This window comes from Cnephaeus nilssonii (genome assembly GCF_951640355.1).
Source record: "Cnephaeus nilssonii genome assembly, chromosome: 5".
In the NCBI taxonomy this organism is placed as follows: Eukaryota; Metazoa; Chordata; class Mammalia; order Chiroptera; family Vespertilionidae; genus Cnephaeus; species Cnephaeus nilssonii.
In genome coordinates, this window is record NC_137076.1 from 82408685 (window position 1) to 82430056 (window position 21372).

The following is a 21372-nucleotide window of genomic DNA, read 5'->3' on the forward strand; positions in this document are numbered from 1 at the left end:
TACTGCTTCGAACCTTCACAAATTGTCATTTTTCTTCCATTCTCCATATGACGGAATTGTTTTTCAATTAATAATCCCTTTCATTCCTTATAAAACATGAGCTAACACTCTCATCAGTTTTCATTCACAATTGTCACATCATTGCTTAAGAAATTCCCATTTTCAAAGAAAAATGTCTAACAGCACAGTGGGGAATAAAGGAAAATCTCATTTTACAGGTAAATGGAGTATAAGTGGTAGATAATTGAGTAGCTTATACATCGTATCCTACTATTGTCATTCTCAATGGCTGGATGCTAATCAGTTTAACTGCCTTTGCGCTATATATTTTTAAATGTGATTAAAACATACAGTCTCACAGTAAATTTAAATGGCTTATTAAAGGCATTTACAGGGCAACGGTATCATATGTCAAAGATGAATGGTGTTTCTAATTTGCTAGCCACTTGGGTCAGGTTTACTTTAAGCAGGAAGCATATTTATACAAGTAATCGTAACACAAATGGTCTCTTGGGAAAAGCTGTTGGTGAGGGTTGAACATTTTTGAAGTATGCTTCTGTTTATCTTCTAAATGGGCATTTTATAGGCAATGGGCAAAGCGCCTTAAATACCTGCTCCGTAAGGACTGCGCCGATGTGCCTGAATGCTACAGTGTTTTTAAGGATGAGGAGCGGGGGTGGGGGAGGGAAGGTTGAGCCACCTTCGTTTGACTGACATTCTTTCAGGACCACAACGTAACGTATGGTGGGCGTCAGCAGCAGCATCGACACACCTGGAGCTTGTTAGAAATGCCAAAACCGCACCCCAGTCCCACTGAACCAGAATCTACGTTCAAACAACTGCCCTGGGACCCCAAAGCCTCTGCCTCCAGGTGGCCAAGCACACCTCCTGGCGTCCCTTTCTCTTCCTTTCTCACTTCTAGAATCATCCTCTTTAGAGGACAACCACCCCTCGGCCCCGTTTCCCTTTCATTCTCATCACTCCCACACCCACTCCCAGGACCCAAATGACTTTCCCAACATCCGATGCCCTTGAGCCAAGAACCCACTTCTCATGCTGGCCACCTGACATCACCCAGGGGCTCTCTGTTGCCTAATCACCTTCGGAAAGTCAGGGCATCGTCAGGACTTTCAAGGCGCTGCGTTCATCTGCTTTCCCGTGCCCGAGCCCCCCACCCTTCATCGATTCCGCACTGAGATCCCTTCCTTCTCAGCCGTCCACCAGCATGCAGTCTCCCCTTGCCAGTGCAATCCCTTCCGTTCTCGTGAAAGGACTTCTTCATCCCTGTTCCTACTCAGGGGGCGCTGCCTTCCTCTAACCTCACCATAGCTGCTCTCTAATATTCGTGGGGGATCGAAAGGATGGAAGGGAGTCCTGCCCGCTGTTTGGGGGAACTATTGCGGACAGGGTTTACTCGGTGGAGGGAACCGGATGCAGTTACTAACTGACCCACTCGGCAGCCCCCTGAACACACTTCCTTTGGCCCCACCTTTGCCTTGAGAGGCTCAGCCTGCAGCAGGTGCCCGGAGGCAACTGGACCTCCAAACCAGGCCCAGACTGGCCAGCCGATTGGCCCCTAGAAGCAATTTGGTCCCCTCTGTTCCAAACTGGTTGGGGGTAAAGGGCTCTGCAAGAAAACGAACTGGGCATTTTAGAAGCGCGTTGCTTACAAAGTCAGGCTCTGTGGGCCAGGGGTTAGCGCAGCCAATGGTCAAGGGAACAATCTGGGGTCAGCCGGCGAGGACCCCTTCAGGCTCCTCTGGAGTGGTCAGCACCCAGAACAGACCTCTTTAATCAGAGGAGACTGGCAGGGGGAGAAACAAGATCGCTTTCTGTCCATAATGAGTCCGAGGACCACGCTTGCAGCTTCCGTTCTTCTTGAGCCCAACGAACCAATTCTTTTCTGCGTGCTTCTTGGACGTGTAGGTGTTGTAATGGTTCTCCTCCAGCCTTTCCAGGAACAAACATTCCTCGCTGGGTGTTTGCTACAAAGATGCAACCAAAAGAGAGGAGGACTGTTAGTGAGTGGTTTAGGCAGGGTTCCTCTGCTTAAAGCTGTGTGACCTTGGGCAAATTACCCAGGCTCTCTGGTCCTCAGTTTCTTCTTCAGTAACATTGGGGTAATAATAGAGCCTATCTTTGGGGATGGTAATGAGGACTTAAAACAGGACCCAGCACATAATGAGCCTTCAATGCACACCTGCTGTTATTGTAAGGTCCCCTTCCATTTGTTGTCCTCAGGATCCTATAGTCTGCCCCTGGGGAGATCCTGAATGACTATAGGCACCCCAAGGGGGGAGGGGGCTGGGCTTTTGTCTCTGTAGAGGCCTGGCACCTAGATAGGCATGGCCATGAAAAACGTCTCAAACAGGTAAAAGCAGATGGCGATGCAGTGAGGGCTATTAAGTTTGGACTTAAAGAATAAATGAAAGACTGCTAATATTATTTTTCATCCTGGTGATTTTCATTAACAATAGCAGGATAGTATCTTAGCGTTGTTAAGACCATCAATGCTTGCACAAAATGTGCCCTAAGCCCAAAACCTATCCTGAGACCTAACGTGCGTGTGTGTGTGTGTGTGTGTGTGTGTGTGTGTGTGTTTTAAATGAAAATAGCTTTATCTTCTAATATTTATAAAAAGAATTGTACTTTTTAAAACTTAAAATTTTACTTAAGGGGAGGTGGGGGGAAGAGATCAACCAATGAACTCATATGCGTATATGCATAACCCATGGACACAGACAGTGGGGTGGTGAAGGCCTGGGGTGGGGGGTGGGGACAGGATAGGAGAGATCAATGGGGGGTAAAAGGGGGGCATATGTAATACTTCCAACAATAAAGATTTAAAAAGTTTGTTGGTTGTTTTTTTTTTACTTAAAAGAAAGAAAGAAGAAAAGAAAAAAAACACCCAAAGCCCGCCACCCAGATATAGACAAGGGTTAACAGGTGATAAGCATCCTTCCTTGCATCCTTATGTACGTAGGCACAGAGAGTAGATAAGACTGGATGGATATAGACTTAGGATGCTATCAAAATGGCACACTATGTCTGCTGTTTCAAAAACTGGCAATAAGCCTATGAAAACATTCAATTTCACTAGCAAGAAAACGCAAATTTAAAAAATGATTTAACATGTTGGCAATGATATCTGCAAGGAGAAAAAAGACAAGTCTGAGTATTGGTGAGAGTGTAGGAAACACGCACGCTCCTGCGCTGTTGGTGAGATGCATTGGTGGAGACTTGCTGAGGGTAGTTTGACAATGTGTATCAAAGGTTTAAATATGCACTACCTTTGACCCAGCAATTTCACTCCTCGGAACAGTTAGGAGATAGTTAGCAAGTGTAAAACTATATTTTCAAGGATGTTCATTGGATATAATGGTAATGAGTTGGAAGCAACCTAAATATGCATAGAAAGGTGATTGGCTAAGTAGGTAGTAGTACATACACACAGTGGAATCCAATTCAGTTGTAAATTTATTAAGGTGGAAAAGAGTTCCAATATATTCAATAGGCCAGTCATTATCAAAAATTATTTTTTCACTTGGAATGCATCTGTTAGAGAGTGGCAGGAACCCCAGTTATTTGAACTTCCTATTTGCCAGGATTGTAGGAAACATTTATTATATTTGGATAGAAACCAGTTAGGTGTACTAAAATACTTATGCTGTATATTGACTTGGCTCCAATTCCTAGTCGCAGGGTCTCTACATTATCTCTTCACCCACAGTGGTTGGGGAGCCCCTTTCTGTTGTGCAGTGTTGCCTGTTTGTGGGCACCTTTGCCTGAGACTGTAAGCCCTCCTCAGGGAAGAGATGGGACCTTGTCAGCCCTCTGCCTACAGCCAGACTTAGAACCTTGCAAGAAGTAGGTGCTCGCCAACGAGGTGGTGCATCGAATTGGACCCCTGAGATCAGGTAGAGGCCTCAGGAAAGTTATCTTTGATTAGCAAGGAACTCCGTAACGGGAAGCCCGCTGCTGCTTATTCATCTGCAGTCTAGAGCAGTGACAACTGCTAGGGGTGAGGCACTGGGTCACGTTAGAACAAGGTGGGACGTAGACGGAATAGTTAATTGGGTGACTCTGATGCCTCCGAAGGAACTTACCCAGACATTGGTGTGGGATGCACATTGTCAGGGGTGGGAGGAGGTTGGCAGTTTGGGACCTGTGTGGGTTGCCCACTCCCCCGTAGGGAGGGCTCCCCCCATGACACCCCTCACTGGGCATCAGGCCCCTGTTCTGTGACAAAGTAGAGGACGGCCACACCCCCCACCTGATGTCTCTATTCCACCACAGCGGTAGACACACAGAACAGCTGAGTCAGAGGCTGAGTCAGCAGGCCAAATCGGAGGTGCTGCCTCTGGCCTCCCAACAGGATTTGTCAGCTCTCGTTATGCATCTGGAGCAACGCCGAGGGCCTGGGGAGTGACAGCTGATTCATGGCAATTGTTTTCATTATTTTCTTTTTTCTATTTAGCATGCTTTCCTCCCAATTACATAGGTGACATATACCCACTGGAGAAAATTTGGAAAACACAGGAAGGCATTCACATATTATAAAGTTAGCCTTTTACCACTTCCAGAGATAAGTGAATGAATGTTTTGGGATATAGCCTTTTGAAGTTATTTTTAAAAATAAATATGTCCTTTCCACACACACATAAATTTGTACCAGGATGGACTGATGCCAAAAATCGGTTAAGAGTATGAGGCAGAGCTCTGAGATATGTTAGAACTTGTCCTTATCAATGGGAAATATAAAAACGTTGAGGCCTCATATATTAAGATCACTGTCTGAATATTTTAGGTGAATTACAGTGACGGCCAGGATGATGGGGGTTGTGGGGGGTAGGGGGTGTTTGGAGCCTCGAGAAAATCAGATTTGAGGAGTCTCCCCCAATATTTTTATATGAGTAAAAGGAAGTTATAAACTTCAAAACTGATTTAAAGGAGGAAAAAGCCATAAAACTAATATATAACCTATGAAATAATGAGGGCAAGGGATGTATAAACTGAATGTTTCATAGCCACTATTGATGGAGCGTCTCCCGTGAGCCAGCCACGCTGGTGGGCGGGTCTGTTCATTGTCTCCCTGCGGCTTCTCAGCCCTGTATGCGGGTCGGTACTGTCCATTACTGTCCTCATCTTAGACAAGGCTCAAAAAGGGAGTAACTTGCCAAAGTGGCAGAGGCATGAGATTCACTTATGAGCCTGCAAGTGAATGACTGATTGGTCAATTGATTTCATTACCAATTGGAAGAACTACCTTAAAACACACACCACCTACTCCCTATGTAGCAGCCACTGCCTGGCTCCAAACCCTTTAAAGTTGTCCCACTTGGTCTGTATTTCAGTAAACAGCTTAGTAGAGGCTACCTATAACTGATGATCCCATCTCCTGACCCCTAGTGGGGAGCATGAAAAAAGCTGAACTGCGTTCACATCCCAAATTCTGGCTGATGATGGCTTCAGAGAGGGTTTCCTGTGCCCACTGCCTCTTGACAATTCAATATAAGTTAAAGGGAGCCCCAGACTACCCCCGCCCCCACGGCTGCCTTCCTGTAGACATGCATCTTACTAAAAAGGAAGAAAGGTGTTTGGCTTGGGCTATGAGTTACAGCCAAACCTTAATTATCAGTTGTTAGGATACAGAGAAAGGGTCATTGAAATCCAGAAATAATTTCAGGACCTGGGGCCATTGGCTTCAGCTCTCTTTCTCATCAAATTTTTTACCAGAGACACCAGTAAGGGAAAAAAAATCAGATTTCCTCTGTTTCTGTTCTTTTCTCACAAAGACCACCATTAACAGAGTCAAACCTATATAAAGCACTAACCAGAAGAGGGCTGGAGAAGGCGATGCAGAGGATGTTAGCTACTGAATAAATTCTTTGTGCCTCTCGAGGGCAGGGGTGTGGTTCATTCACCTTCACCTCCCTGTCGGTACCTCACTGTACTTAGACACAGGAGGCATTTGATAAATGTTTGCACAATTGGGCTATTAAATGTTTTATATAGGAGACCCTTTCCAAGTGTTGTGCGTGACATGTTCACTACTAGGATCTGGGCTCTGCAGTTCTTATAAAAAGCACAGGGGACACACCTATAACGTGCAGTGGGGACTTCAAGAAAGATTTCTGGAATGCATGAGTGAAGTGGAGCTAGGTATTCTGGGATGAGTGATGGATGACTTACCAAAATTTCAATCAATGTCTCCTCTATGTGATAATACGTTTGAGTATTTTGAGAGAATACCACAAGAAACTCTTTTATGTTTGTGCCTAAAATAAGGCAGGGTAGAGGGCGGGAACCCTACTGGGGGGAAAAAATAACAAACAGAGACTAATTGTTGCTTTATAGTGTGTATCACTCAACGTAACAAGATTTCTGGAAACCTCAAACCTTGGCCGAGTCTGGAAGCTTGTCAGCCTCATACTTACTGAGCCGTACAAAAGCCCGTCGGCGTCCATGGCCAAGTACTGGCCACTCTCGGTGCTCTTTATATACACCTCCCCCACGCTTTCCGCACTGAGCTGCAGCTGAACTGGAATAAAAATAACACGAGCAAAAGTAAATAAACACGAGGCCTTTGCCAACAGGGCCTGGCGGCCAGGACAGTTAGCCACGGAAAATTCTGCTCATTCATTTCAGGGCCTCAAGGATGAGCCTCAGATTAATCAAAACATAGAAATACAGTCCCTTTTTCTTTGCCCTCCAAAGAAAGCTGTCCACTGGGAATTATGTTCTTGAGAGAAGGAGAGATGAAGTCGGGGTGCCCACCCATCCCCGTTTGTTACAAAATCACCTGGGGTGCACTTTTCACGGAGCCTCACTCCTTTCTCTTTCTTTGTCACCTGGAGGGAGATAACCACGGGATGAAGCCGCATTCACTTCCCTGGGCTCCTGGTCCCAGCGATGTGGGGTGCTGTAGCGTGGGCAACTGGGCAGCCTGAGTGTGTTCTGCCTCAGTTGTCAACCTGCTTTGGGGGTGTCTTTTTACAGCCTGGGCCTTCTAGGAATAGGAGCTGCTTGTGGACAGGTTGAGTCAACCCCCCATCCTCTGAGGCAATCCAACGGGGCAGAGGCAGAGGGAAACCCTGGCTTCTCATTGGGAGAATGACCCACTTACCTGGAATTGCAGGGATACAAAACAGTGGTTCTTACCTGGGGGCGATTTTGGTATTGCGGCGGGGGGGGGGGGGGGGAGTGGGACATTTGGCCATGTGTGGAGACCTTTTTGGTTGTCCCACCTGGAGTGGGATGGTACTGTTAGCATCCAGAAGGCAGAAGTTTAGCAGCATCCCACAATGCACAGGGAAGCCCTTCTCAATAAAGAATTATTCAGCCCCAAAAAGTCACTAGTGCCGAGGTTGAGGGCAAGGATGTGAATTACCCTGAGTTACTCTCTCCCCATTTACACCAACTGCCCACTGCTGGGTATCTAAACGGAGTCCAATGTTATCTGATAATTATTCATTTGTCCATGGTGGCTGTGATGGTTCACACGTGGGAATCAGAATTAATTTTGGACTCTTCTGGACAATTCTTTGGTCATCAAAACCATCGTTATGACTAGGAGTGGAGTCTAGACCAGGGCCCAGTGAGCACTCAGTGGTTGCACCAGAGGATGAGCTGGCCTCTCTGAGGCTCAGCTTTGTCAGAGGCCAAGGGGCAGGGGGAGCTGGAAAGAACACAGGGCTTTGGTTGGCCCATGTAGACCCCTCATTACTTTTTCTTTATTTTCCCTTTTTATTTAATTTCTTTGAATAAGAATTATATTCCCATGTTTCAAATCTGGAAACAATATAAGAGGAGACTGTGAAAAGCCTCCCCTACCCCGTCCTAGCCTCCCATTTGCAACCAATGGGGTTACAGCAGTAAACAGGGCAGATGAGACCCTTGTCCTTCCTCCCAGAACCTTCTCCTGGGGAGACAAAGACAACAAGGAAACCCCTCCTAGATATATTTGAGGTGAATCCTTCTACTCAAATTTGGTGCATATATGAGCAAATACATGTTTTGTCTCCTGCTTTTTTTTTTTTACACAAGTGGTAAGATCCTAGACGCACAGTTCTGCAGGTTGGGTTTTTGTTTGGTTGGTTGGTTGGTTGATTTCCGGCTAACAGCTCATTGGAAATCTTTCCATTTCAATACTGAAGGATTTAACCTCACTCTTTTTTTACCAGTTGAATTGTGTTCCATTATGTGGCTATACCACGACCATTTAACCACTTCCCTATTAACATGCCTGTATTTTCTTATGTCCCTCTGTTAACACTTCAAGGGCGATACGTAGTTACATTACCCTATTGAAGATGCAACTTTCTTGTCCTTGGAAGTCTTTGCTACAGAGACTCAGGTAACTGTAGTTTATCTAATTCATAGGAAGGAAAATGGAAGCCACCGGCCTTCTTTCCCTCAGGCCCTCCTAACGTCAGTTAGCTCTGAGATGACAGGCCGAAGGGTCTCCATTGTGACCTGGGCCCTCCCTGTTCTAGCTTCAGATCACACCACTCGCTTCATCCATCAACTCCTTCAACACACCCAGCTCTTTGCCACTTCAGGATCTCTGCACGTGCTCTACCCTACGTCTGGCACCTTCTGCGCCCTGATACTCATAAAGTTGGTCCTTCTCCTCTTCCAGGCCTCAGCCTAACAACACCCTCTCCTCAGAGAGGGCTTTCCCACCCAAATACCCTATGACACTCTGTGATGCCCTTCCCACCCCCACCTCCCTATTCCTGCCACTGCCACTGCCACTGCCACCTCGGTCCCCACATCATCATCTCTTTCTGCCCCTTGTTTTTTTTGTTTTGTTTTAATGGCACTTTATACAAAGTACAATTTTAAAAAATTACTTAGAGGGTTACTCATTTATTTCTACCTCCCCAGGAGAATGTGCAGAAATCTTGTGTGGGAGAAAGGGCAGGGCTCTTGTCTGTCCTGTTCCCAACTAGGTCTCCAGCACCTCAGGCAGTGCCCTGCCCTCTGGGGACAGCCAGTATATATTTGTTGAATGAATAATGTTTTGCCAATATTTGCAGAGACGACTCTGCTGGTCCATCACCAATAAACTGTGAGCTTTGAATTATGTTTCCAACAACGCCTTGTAGAGTGAAGTAAGACGGGACCAAGTTGAGAGTTGTGAGGCTCAAGGCTTCTACCACCCACCCTCCGTGTGACCTTGGCCAAGCTATTTAACCTCTAGGCCACAGTCTCCTTACCAGTAAAATGGGAGGTATATGGATTCAGTCTCTACAGTTTTTCTAGCTCTAACAGTCTACGAAGCAAGTAAATATGGTTGATGGCAATACTGTATACAATAGGATATTATTGGCAATAAAAAGGAACAAAGTACTGATGCATGCCACAATGTGGATGAACCTTGAAAACATGCTAAGTGAAAGGAGCCAGTCACAAAGGACCACAGATTTTATGAGTCCATGTGAATGAGATGTCCTAATAGGGAAACCCACAGAGACAGGAAGTAGATAGTGGTAGCCAGGGACTGGGGAGGGGAGTGGGGAGAGAGAAGGGAGAATTATGGTTAGGAGGTAAAGGGCTTCTTTCTGAAGTGACAAAAATGTTCTCAAATTGATTGTGGAGATGGTTGAATACTCTGAATGTAAAAAAAAACAACTGAATTGTTTACGTTAAATGGGTGAATTGTATGGTATGTGAGTTTAATCTCAATAAAGCATTTAAATAAATTCCCTACGTTTTCATTTATGGTTTTCAGAGAGCTTGCTATCAATTTCTCAGCATAATCCTGTACGTTTAAGAGAGACCAAAGGAGGGGGATAACCATTTATTGCAGCTGCAAGGTGCCAGGCAGCGAGCATCCACGTTTCTATCTTGGTATAGATAGTGTCAAATTAGAGTGTAGGCTCCATAGTCAAACTGCATGGATTTAAATTCTGGCTCGGCTGTGTGTTAGCTGTGTGTTACCTCTGTTTCCTTATCTATAATGATAGAACCTGCTTCATGGGGTTGTGAGGATGAAATGATCCAATGCATGGACAGTGCCCAGTACTAACTGTCATTTTCACTGTGCTTAGGTGACTTCATCACTCCTCACAGCATCCCCTGGAGGAAGGTGGCACTGCTCTGTCCTACAGGTGAGAAGACTTAAGCTTGGTTGCAGCATGGTTTATCCAATGTGATACTTATAATCAGGGATAAAACCATGACCCCGGTCTAAGCATTCCAAGTATCCTGCTTTATCCTCTCTTTCATAAAACACATTGAGCTCCAGGTCTGGGAAACATTTGTCCAAATGAAGCTGTACTCACTCCCCTCATGGACTCCCTTGTGTTCAGGGTCAGACATGTGCAAGATGGAGGTGGTCATCCATGATCCCTTTTGTAGCCATAGCACATGGAGTGACGTTAGTACCTGGGACTTTCTTTCCATCGAGCATCTCCATTTGTTGGTATTTATTTAAACGCATTAAAGGTGCAACAGAAACCCCAAGGGGCAAATCCTTTGAGGCAATCAAAGAAGATGTTTTCTTAAAATAGACTTTATCTTTCAGAGCAGTGCTAGGTTCACAGCAAAACTGAGCGGAAGGTACAGAGATTTCCCATATACTCCTTGCCCCGCAAATGCATAGCCTCCACCACCATCAACGTTCCCCACCAGAGTGGTACATTTGTCATGACTGATGAACCTGCATTGACACATTGTTATCACCTAGGAAGATTTTTATAAAGCTCTTGATTTCCTAGTTCATTTCTGTTCTATGCCTTAAATAGTTCCCATTCATCTTGCTGTGGGGTGAGTGAGTTGACTTTGCTGTCTGTGGAGTCCCCTTCTGGCTGTGTGAAGGCCTCACAGAGCATGAGCCAGCACTGCTTGGCACACGAGCCAGTTCTCAGCCATGAGCCTCAGCACCAGGGTTGTTACACTGGTGAGAGTTCGTCTCAAGAGTTTCCTCTGTAAATATTATTTCTCCAGGATGTCCAAGTTTCATAGCTCATTTTCACTGAATTTCTTTCTGGCTAAGTTTCCTAAACATATATCCTTCTGCAAGCAGGGCTGGCAGGAAGGAGTAACACCCAGCCCGAGCTGCTCGTGTAACCGACTAGGTGTCCAGCTCCCTAGTGTGACTTCATTCCAGTTTTCCAAGCCTACATCCTCCTGCAGTTGCTGCCAAGGAAGAGTGGGAAGGAGAGAGCATGAGAAAGGGGCTCAGAAAGAGGGAGGAGCTGGCCACACAGCCTGGCTGTAGCCAACTGGAGCTCCTCCCTCTTGGAGCCAAGGGGAAAGCCATTCAGTTAACACGTATTCATTAACCTTCTGTGGTGTGCTGGGAATTGAGCTCAATGTCGGACAATGGCCCTGCCTTCAGGAGCTGATGCCCAGTTAGGGGTACAGATGACCCTATGAATGATAAAGCAACACAATAGCAAAAATACCACTTGTTTTTTTAGCTAAAAGCAAACAAAAGTACAGCAACTACAACAAAAACTCTCTCCTTTTCTCTCATTTATATATATATATATATATATATATATATATATATATATACACACACACACACACACACACACACACACACACACACACACACACTAGAGGCTCGGTGCACGAATTCATGCACGGGTAAGGTCCAGCTGGCACTATTTGGGGCTGATCGGGTCAGGCCGGCCGGGGGTAGGGGCCTTGGGTGGTTGGCGGGCCTGCCCGCCCCCTGGTTGAACTCTGGTTGAACTCCCGGTAGAGGGGACAATTTGCATATTACTCTTTTATTATATAGGATATAATTTTCTTTCAAGGAGAAGCAGAAAATAATATACAGTGAAAAGAGCAAATTAAAAAATAATATTTAGCACTGGCTAGTGTGGATCAGTTGGTTGGGCGTTGTCCCATGCACCAAAAGGTTTCCAGTTCAATTCCCAGTTAGGGCACATGCCCAGGTTGCAGCTCAATCCCTGGTAGGGGGCGTGCAGGAGGCAGCCGATTGATGTTTTGCTCTCAAATTGATGTTTTTCTCTCTCTCCCTCTCCCTTCCTCTCTCTCTCTAAAAATCAATAAAAATATTTTTAAAAATAATATTTGTAGTAAATCCTTAATGAAAATTTTATGAAAAATACAAAACAATTTGCATAACTCATGAATATATAGGGAGTAAAATAGAAAAATGTACCCCAGTACAGACCAAGTTCATACAGCAGCAGCTCTGGGAAGGATGAGAAGGGTAAGACTGGGGAGGGGAGTAGAGGGAACTTCCCCTTCATCCTAACTCTTCATTTCTTTTGTTTGTTTGTTTGTTAATCCTCACCCAAGGATATTTTTCCATTGATTTTTTGGAGAGAGTGGAAGGGAGGGGAAGAGACAGAGAGGGAAACATCGATGTGAGAGAAACACATCGATTGGTTGTCTCCTGCATGTGCCTGGACAGAGGCCAAGGATTGAGCCTGCAACCGAGGTATGTGCTTTTGACCAGAATCGAACCCAAGACCTTTCAGTCCTTGGGCCAAAGCTCTAGCCACTGAGCCAAACCAGCCAGGGCCTAGCTCTTCATTTCTTTAAAAACACAATTCTGAGGCAAGAACAGCCAGCTGGTAACACTGGTTAACTCTGGGTGATGGGGCTGCTGGTGTTGGTAGAATTCTCCTTTGTACTTTTGGGGGGATGATGAACATAGCCCAGTTCTAGGCAATGGGCAAATACTGAGCGCTGGCCAAGACGTCCATTTCTTGCTCCTGATAACCCCTGTGATGCTCTATGGCCCAGCTCAGGCTTGACCCCCGGGACCATCTAGTTCTAAACATAGGAATCCATAAAGGTGAGTCTTGTGCAGGCAGGCAGGGGCCCAGGAAGGCTGGTGAGGCAGGACAGGCGTGAGGGACCACTGAAGCCACACCTTTCCTTTTCAGCCTCTTCCCCCAGGTTAGCACCAGAGCAGGGAGGAGCAGCCCCTCTTTATCCCGTCGGGGAAGCTAGGACTTGCTATCTGTGCGCAGGAAGGTCAGTGGCTCTAAACCACCCCAAGCCTGAAGGGGCGAGTACTTTTTGAAAAATGATATGTCGCTGAGTCCGTAGGGTCCTTATTGTTCCCCAGTTCTGAACCGGGGACCGCGACTTTTGACTTAGCTGAAGAAATGCAAAGCACTATTTGAAAAGGTACTCTTGTGTTAGACATAAATTTCTTAAAGGAATCCCATTTACAAAGCATTGCAACAGTGTGCTGTAAGAAGGCTGGAGATGTTTGCTTGGTGGATTTGTGACCGTATTGTCAATAGAATCCAGAGGCCTGCTCCCTTACTAGGAATAAATACACGCGGGTGTGCAGGTGTGGGAATGGCCTGTTTGTCAAAAATAAATGTCAGTTTACTGAAATGTGCAAGATGGCCTTGTGGATCGTGCTCCTCCCTGTCCCCTGCGCATCGTTGGGACGGCTTCCTGGGTCTTTACTTAGAGGAACCTACATGAAGGGGAGCCGAGTCTTTGAGTGGCTATGCCGGCCCCTAACGAGGTGTTCTACCTTTTCTTCTGAGCAACCGTGAGCCTGTCTCTCTGGTTTTCTCTTCTGCTCCCCAGAGCCTTCCATTAGCTCTTCGCGATGGTTTATTTGCAGTAAGATATGTGACTCCTACTTTCCAAGGACAGAAAGGAAAAGGTGTTAGGAGCCTGTCCGCGCCTAGAGAGGTGAGCTTTTGGGACCCTGCGCCTGGTATCTCAGCCCCAGGCCGCCCTCACGCTCATCTTCCTGCTCCGTTCTAGACATTTAAAAAAAATGAGATCACAGCTGGTGCGTTTAGTGAGACAAACGCGCCGAGGGAAGTTTTGCTCCTGTAGCTCCGTGGCCTTTGAGCCCGCTTTCCACTCCTGCTCTCCAACCAGAGGCCAAAAGAGATTATGCGCCTGGTTTATTCTGGGTCGAGACTTCCTGTCCTTTGCCGTGTTTACCCAAAGTGAGGTCAGCCTCATTCAGAGCTCTGTGAGGTTGTTTTATGTCAGTGGCATTTATAATTAAAGCGTAGCCACAAGCCGGGCTCCGCAAAACATTAGAGAAAGATGGTGAAGAAAAAAAAAAAAAAAAGAAAAAGGAGTTGATGGAAAAAGAATTCCAGTGGTTTGGAATACATATATATCTGAAAAAGACTTTTCTTAGAGTGTGTCAAGGCGTCTGCTTCCCCTTTAGGGTCTGAAAGAGGTGCCTGGAAAATTTTGTTACAGTCCATGGACTGTGCGATATTAAAAAAAAAAAAAAGTTTATCTAGAAAAATCCCTCCTGCGTAACCAGATAAGGGGTGCACGGGGAGGAAGAGCAGGGAGCCTTCTGGCATCACATCGACCAAGGTGAGAACCCCGCTGGGAGAGCGCCCTGCCTGGCCGGAGGGTCGGCTGTGTCCACGCTGGTCCCGTGAAAAGCGATCTTGATTTCCAGCCGGATCTGGTGGGGAGCAGAGTGCCTTTCCCGGTAGGTAGGTGGCGGTCCCGGCAAACCCGAGGAAGGAAGTCTGGCTGCCTGGAAAAGAGGGGCGGGCGGACTTCACCGGAGAGAGGGAGTCTGCCCTTTGGAAAGGGCCGCACAGTAAAGTAGCATTCTTTGGACCTGCCAACTACCCTAGTGCCTTTAGGATGTGGTTTGATTTATAAATATTTGATTGGCACACACTTTGCTCAGAACATTTCCATCTGTGTGGTGAGCGGTGCCGGTAAGCCTGCTCCCCACGCAGCCTCTGCGGGGCTTGGGAGGCGAGGGGTGCAGGCTGCAGGCAGAGGCGGCCGGCGGCTTTGGGACTCCTGTGAGCTTACGATCTCCAGTTAGCGTTCCCGTTAGGAATCCCATCCAGGACGCAGTCATGGTCCCCGTCACCAGACAGGAAACTCTAGAAGGAGGAGTGGAATCAGACACGGAGCTTTCCCTGCTTTCACGGAGATGCTTGCTCTGCGGGGCAGAGTACCCGGGCAGGGCTTGCTGGGCCAGTGCTTGGCACATGAGACCCACATGCCAGGCCTTGGGAGTGCCGAGCCTAGACAGTCTCAGACACTGAGAGGAAGAGTCACCCTCGGCCTAGCGAGCAAACACAGCAGTTACTTCACTTAACAGTCTGCAACCATCAGATGGTGAGAGGAGGAAGTCCAGGGGCCCTTAGGGATGAGGGCGAGGAGGATGAACAATGTGCCCGGTGGTGTGTTAAACACTTTTACAAACATTATCACACTTAAAACTCCTACTTTCTTATGAGATGGGTACCTTGTCATCCTTGTTATTTTAAAATTTAAATTTGTTAATTTAAGTATAGTTTCTATACAGTATTACATTAGTTATAGTATTTTGAGGTGTACAATATAGCGATGTGACATTTTTAGACCTTACAATGTGATCACCCCACTAATTCTAGTGATCATCTGGCACTGTATAAGCATATCACAATAGTATTGATTATATTCCCCTTTACCTTTTTCACCCATCCTGCCATCCCCCTCTTTTCTGGTAACCATCTCTTTCCTCTCTTTTTCAATGAGTCTGTTTTTGCTTTGTTTGTTCATTTGGTTTTTTGTTGTTGTTGTTGATTCCACATATAAGTTAAACCATATAGTATTTGCCTTTCCTTGTCTGACTTATTTCTCTTAGCATGATACTTTCTAGATCCATCTATGTTGTCACAAATGGCAAGGTTTCATTCTTTTTTATTGCAATGTAATATTCCATTGCATATATGTACCATATCTTTATCCATTCATCTATCTGTGGGCACCTAGGTTGCCTCCGTACCTTGGCTATGGTGAATAATGCTGCAATGAACATGGGGGCGCATGTATCTTTTTTAATTAGTGCTTTTGTTTTCCTTTGGATAAAAATCTGGAAGTGGAATTGCTGGGTCATACGGTATATCTATTTGTACTTTTTTGAGGAATCTCAATACTTTTCCTTCGTGGCTGCACCAATTTACACCACCAACGGTGCATAAGGGTTCTCTTTTCTTTACATCCTCACTAATACATGTTATTTGTTGACTTTTTGATTACAGCCATTCTGACTGGTGTGAAATGACACCTCATTGTGGTTTTAATTTGCATTTCTCTGGTGATTAGTGATGTTGAGCATCTTTTCATATGTCTGTTGGCCATCTACATGTCTTCTTTGGAGAAATGTCTATTCGTGTCCTCTGCCCATTTTTTCTATCATATTGTTTATTTTTTGTTATTGAGTTATATGAGTTTCTTATATATTTTGGATATCTACCCTTATCAAATGTAATATTAGTGAATATATTCTCCCATTCAGTGGGTTGTCTTTTAGTTTTGCTGATGGTTTTGTCATCCTTGTTTTTAAAATGGAAACTGAGGAACGTGGAGAGGAGATGACACCCTCAAGGTGACATGGGACTAGTAAGTGGTGATGGGACCTGCGCCTACATCCATCTGACCCACATGACAGGTTGTGTGAACCCAGTATGTTTATTTAATATGTTTGTGGGGGAAAACCAGAGTCATGGTGTTGATGTTGGGGCAGCAGTAGCATATGGAGAGAGCCTTAGTCATAAAGAAGCTGGGGATTCTGTGTGGAGCTTTCCCAGTTGCTTGCTGGTCATGGGCCCTGTTAGCTCTGTGTTCACTGAATGATGATAATTTGTAACCTCACGGGCTTGTAGCTAGGCAGAAATGGAAGAATCTAGTGCAGAGCCTGGCCCTTCCAGGTGTTCAATTGGCATTTATATAATACTAGAGGCCTGGTGCACGAAATTCATGCATGGGTAGGGTCCCTAGGCCTGGCTGGCGATCAGGGCCAATCAGGACCTTCCAGCTGCTGGCCGGGGCCTTCCTTCATTTCACGCTGCCCCCTGGTGGTCAGCACACACCATAGTGAGTGATCAAATTCCCGGTCTTCTGGTCGAGTTTCCGAGGGGACACATGGCATATTAGCCTTTTATATATATATATATAGACTAGTGGCCCAGTGCACGAATTCATGCACATTGAAAGGAAATTAATTAGCCCTGACTGGTTTGGCTCATTGGATAGAGCGTCGGCCTGTGGACTCAAGGGTCCCAGGTTCGATTCCGGTCAAGGGCATGTACCTTGGTTGTGGGCACATCCCCTGTGGGGAGTGTGCAGGAGGCAGCTGAATCGATGTTTCTCTTCTCATCGATGTTTCTAACTCTCTATCCCTCTCCCTTCCTCTCTGTAAAAAATCAATAAAAAAAATTTTTTTTTAAAAAAAAGAAAGGAAATTAATTAGAAGAAATGTTTTAATATCGCTATTCGCCCTTTCTCTATAATAGAAGTGTCAACCAAATTCACAATCAACAATGACAGATGGAAACACATGCGTGCGATTGGCGCCAGTGAGAGCTTTATATGTATTGTGCCTGTGCAAGTCAACTTAGCCTTTTATAGATATAGAATAAACTTGCTTAATTAGACCTGCTTTCTGATTTAGCTAAACTTTTTCCAGCCCAGTGAAGCAGCCCAACTTCTCTTTCAGGTACTTGTCAGCAACACAGCAGTAAATATCAATACGAAGCAGATTATTATTATATATCATGCAGGAAGAACAAAGGGCAAAATACTTAACTGCAGCAGTGTTTGACTATATTCTGCACAGTGAGAAAACCTTAAGTCGTTTTCAAGGTCCACCATTTCTTATTTCTTTTCAGTCAGGTGAAGTTTCTAAGCTTTCTAAACCTCTGCTTTCCAGCTAATGAAAAGAAAATAGGATTCCACTGAGTCTCCTATCTACCTACTCCAGGACTTCTGTGAGGATCAAATGAGATGAGGCACGTGAAAACGTTTCACAGACATTTGGTTAAAGTGTAAAATGTTTGCACCTGGCTATAAAGCAAGTTGTGTTCCTGGGCTGAAGAAACTCCAAGGAGGCGAGTCACTAGGGAGAGTAAGATAGGCATTGCTACATGATGTCATTACCTGGAGCCCAAAGCAACCATTTCCGGGCTGGGCTGGGCTGTGGGCTGCATTTTGTGCCATGGGGTCTTGGCAGCGTTGGTTGAGATTTGGCGGGGTGTCACTCTGGGGTAATGGAGGGGCCTGTGTCCCACTTGGGGAAAGCAAAGTGTTGGTTAGTCGGTGCCAGGTCCGTAGTGCCAACCAGTGCACGTCATGGCAGCTCCTGCATTGAGCATCTGCCCCCTGGTGGTCCATGCACATCATAGCAACTGGTCAGACGGCAGGAGGGACACTTAGTATATTAGCCTTTTATATATATAGATATTGTGGAATTTGGATCTATCTACCACCAATGCAGTTCATTCACTAATCAAATTAATGTTTATTGGACATTATATCAACTGTCAGGCAATGTGCTAGCCACTAAAATTGCATTGTTGGACTCTAAGTCCTCATCCACATGGGGGAGAAAACCATTAAATAGCCACACAGTTAAATGTGGAATTACAACTCTAAGGAGAGCTGCCTGGTGCACAAGGCACTCCTCAAATGTCTTTCCCTGCACCTGCTCCTCTTCCAGGATCCTCCCTCTCGTGGTGACATCTCCATTTACCCGTCTCCCAAAGGGAAGTCCTGAGAATCAACATGAATTTTCTGACAACCAGCACCCATGCCCCTTCTCACAATTGGCAGCTCTTGCTCTCTGCATTTCCTGGCATTTGGAAAATGGTAATGGAACAAGTGCTCACAGCCCACAGTGGTACTGCCCACCATGTAACGTGAGGAGTTGTAAAGGGGCAAACCAAAACATCTTCTCTACAGGCCCGAGATCCCCACAAGTGGAGACATTCCACTTAGGGCTGCATTACAAAGGCCTGTGCACAAGCATCCCTTGTAGGGTCATGCCACTCCAGGAGGGGTCCTGTGTGAGTACTTGGGGACTTATTCTCCTGGAGGTAGAAGACCAATTTTGAAAACTTCCCAATTTTGCCCAAGGCAGATCCGCTGGTTGGGGACAAAGAGAAGCCGTGAAAGGAGTTGTTTTGGCAGGCATACAGTTGTATCCTGCATGATTTATGTAGATTTATTTAAATATTTGATTGGCTTTTAGAAATCATTCTTCCTGAAGGAAGTCTTAGAATGTGACTCTACTTGTGACCACAATCTCTAATCGTGCTCAAACTAATGACCAAGGAATATTAATCATCCCCTCACTAGACTGTGCTAATCAGTTAGTCAGGGATCATCCACTCCATGCCTCTCCAGGTTAATTATGTTTCTGAATAATAATCCTTGAAATTCACAAGGGTTGTGGCAGTACTGCCACTGGGCAGAAGAGGGCGACATAACCACATTCAGTTGGGTGCATTCAATCCAGGGAGTCCTCTGGGCTGCTGGACCTCATGAGTTTTCAGCCTTGTCAAGTACACATGGCAGTGCTATGATTCCCATTCTATAGGTGGGGAAACTGAGTCTCAATATGTTCCACAAGGTCAGACAGCTGGAAACACCAAAGATATCTAAAGTTCCAGATGGGAGGGGATGTTTGGAAGGGTCATGGGGCTGGGGGCTCAAAGCTGCCTTTGCAGAGCACTTGATGCAAAAGGAGAGAATGGTAACTGCCCGGTGCTGCTCCAGTTAAGGGGCAACGCAGGAATGTGAACTCGGCTTTCTGACTCTTAATCCCAGGCCCCTGGCTCTGCCAAGCACGTGTAGATTACCCAGTTCTCCCGGCACTGATAGGTACAGAACCACTCACCCCACTGACTCTGATTTCTGTCCTCCTTGACCTTTGTTCTTAGTCCTAGAATCAGTAAATAGGCCAACACACCAACTCTGCATGTTGCCAGAAAGGCATTGAAGCAAAACCTGAAATTAGACCCCCTGGCCTTCCTATAAGGCAGTATGTTTGAAGAGAAAAAACGAGGGGAGGCCCTAAGTATTATACTGGATTTCTATATGCTGGGTCGAATATACGTAAATCTCGATGATGATAACAATAGCAATATTAACCAACATGTGCTTACTCTCAGCCAAGGGACTGTGCCGAGAACTTTCACCATATTATCTCATTTAACCCTCTCGGGAAACCTGTGAGGCAAGAAATATTATTTTATAAATGAGAAGACTGAGGCAGAAAGGTCAAGTAACTTGCCCTTGTTCACTTGCCAAATAGTTAACCAATCATTACTTGTATACAGACCTCCTCATACACATCCTAAGGCTCCCTTATGCTGCATTCCAAGGGCCCTGGCATCTTAGGTGAGGTGACTCAGCACTATTCAGAAGTCCCAGTATTACCCACTCAGAGTGCAGTCTCTATGTGGATGATGGAATGACAACAATGTAGACATATGCCATTTGCACAGAAATTCCAGTACGTGGAAATTGTCATTGTCACCTCTTGTTACCCCAGAATTCAAGGTTCCCCGAAACAGCCAGCTTAACCCAGAGGACTCTTTCCCCTGAGAGTCCGAGCACCAGAGAACATTTCCATTGGTTCAGAAAACTGGTAAAACTTATTAGAAATGTTTAAAACTTTAGAGAAATTAAAGCTCATTTCCCTTATGTTGAGTGGGGCAGATCACACAAATTGTGTGACTTGCCTTACACAACAGACTCCAGTCTAAGTCGATTTATTGTCAGTAAATGTTGCTTCTGTACAGTTGGCATACTAAATAGAGTCGTTTTCGCCTCACGCTGGTGCCTATGTTTCATCGAGGATCAGGCATTCAGAAGGCCCATTTGAAGACAAGCCATCAAAACAAGGCCCAATACATCTAACTCTGCAGCTGCAAGCCCCAACCTCAGCCTTCCTGCTCCTCACCTCAAGGTGGCTGGGAGGGAAGGGACAATGCCAGTCGGTTCATAAACGCCGGCTCCCCTCCCCACTGCCTGTGCATCTGAGGGTAGAGAGCGAGCACAGTGCGGTGGTCATTTGTACTTAGATCCTGCTGCATGGGCATATTCCATGAATAATGAAGACTATCTGATATATAAACCATCACATTGAAACCAGTGATGTGCGTTCCAAAATTTTCTTTTTCCTTTTAAAGATTTTTAATTGATTTTTAGAGAGAGGAAGGGAGAGAAAGATCAATGTGAGAGAGAAACATCAATCAGCTTCCTCCTGCACACCCTGCTGCTGAGGATTGAGCAACTCCAGCATGTGCCCTGACCAGAAATCTAACCAGCACCCTTTCAGTGCACAGGACAATGCCCAACCAACTGAGCCACCTGGGCTAAACCTGTGCATTCCATGTAAAAGCCATCCTATGGAACACTAATTTCATCCATACTCTCCTTCTCCTGACTCGTGACACGTTTGGCCCATTTGACCCTCTTTGCAGGGACCAGATCTGACTTTTGCCTTCTCTGCAACATCTAATGCCTCAGTGGTAACTCAGGGAGTTCCCGGTTACATCACAGAGGACCCAGACACCTAATATCAACACACACCAACACCTGAAGTACTAAAGCAGAAGGAAGACATTTTTATTCCGAGGTAGTCAA

At 45.7% G+C, this 21372-nt stretch overlaps 1 protein-coding gene across 4 annotated transcripts in view; it reads right to left on the reverse strand.

Annotated features, from left to right (window-relative positions):
* Nucleotides 1-670: 670 nt before the first annotated feature.
* Nucleotides 671-21372, reverse strand: part of FGF1 (fibroblast growth factor 1) — an 88962-nt gene continuing 68260 nt past the window's right edge. For all 4 annotated transcript variants that reach the window (XM_079771677.1, XM_079771676.1, XM_079771678.1 and 1 more), the window contains exons 3-4: nt 6438-6541; nt 671-1985 (exon numbers count right to left, since the gene is read on the reverse strand). In XM_079771677.1, the coding sequence (XP_079627803.1) occupies nt 1791-1985; nt 6438-6541 (299 nt within the window). In that variant the 3' untranslated portion in view covers nt 671-1790. The remainder of the gene's footprint in view (nt 1986-6437; nt 6542-21372) is intronic.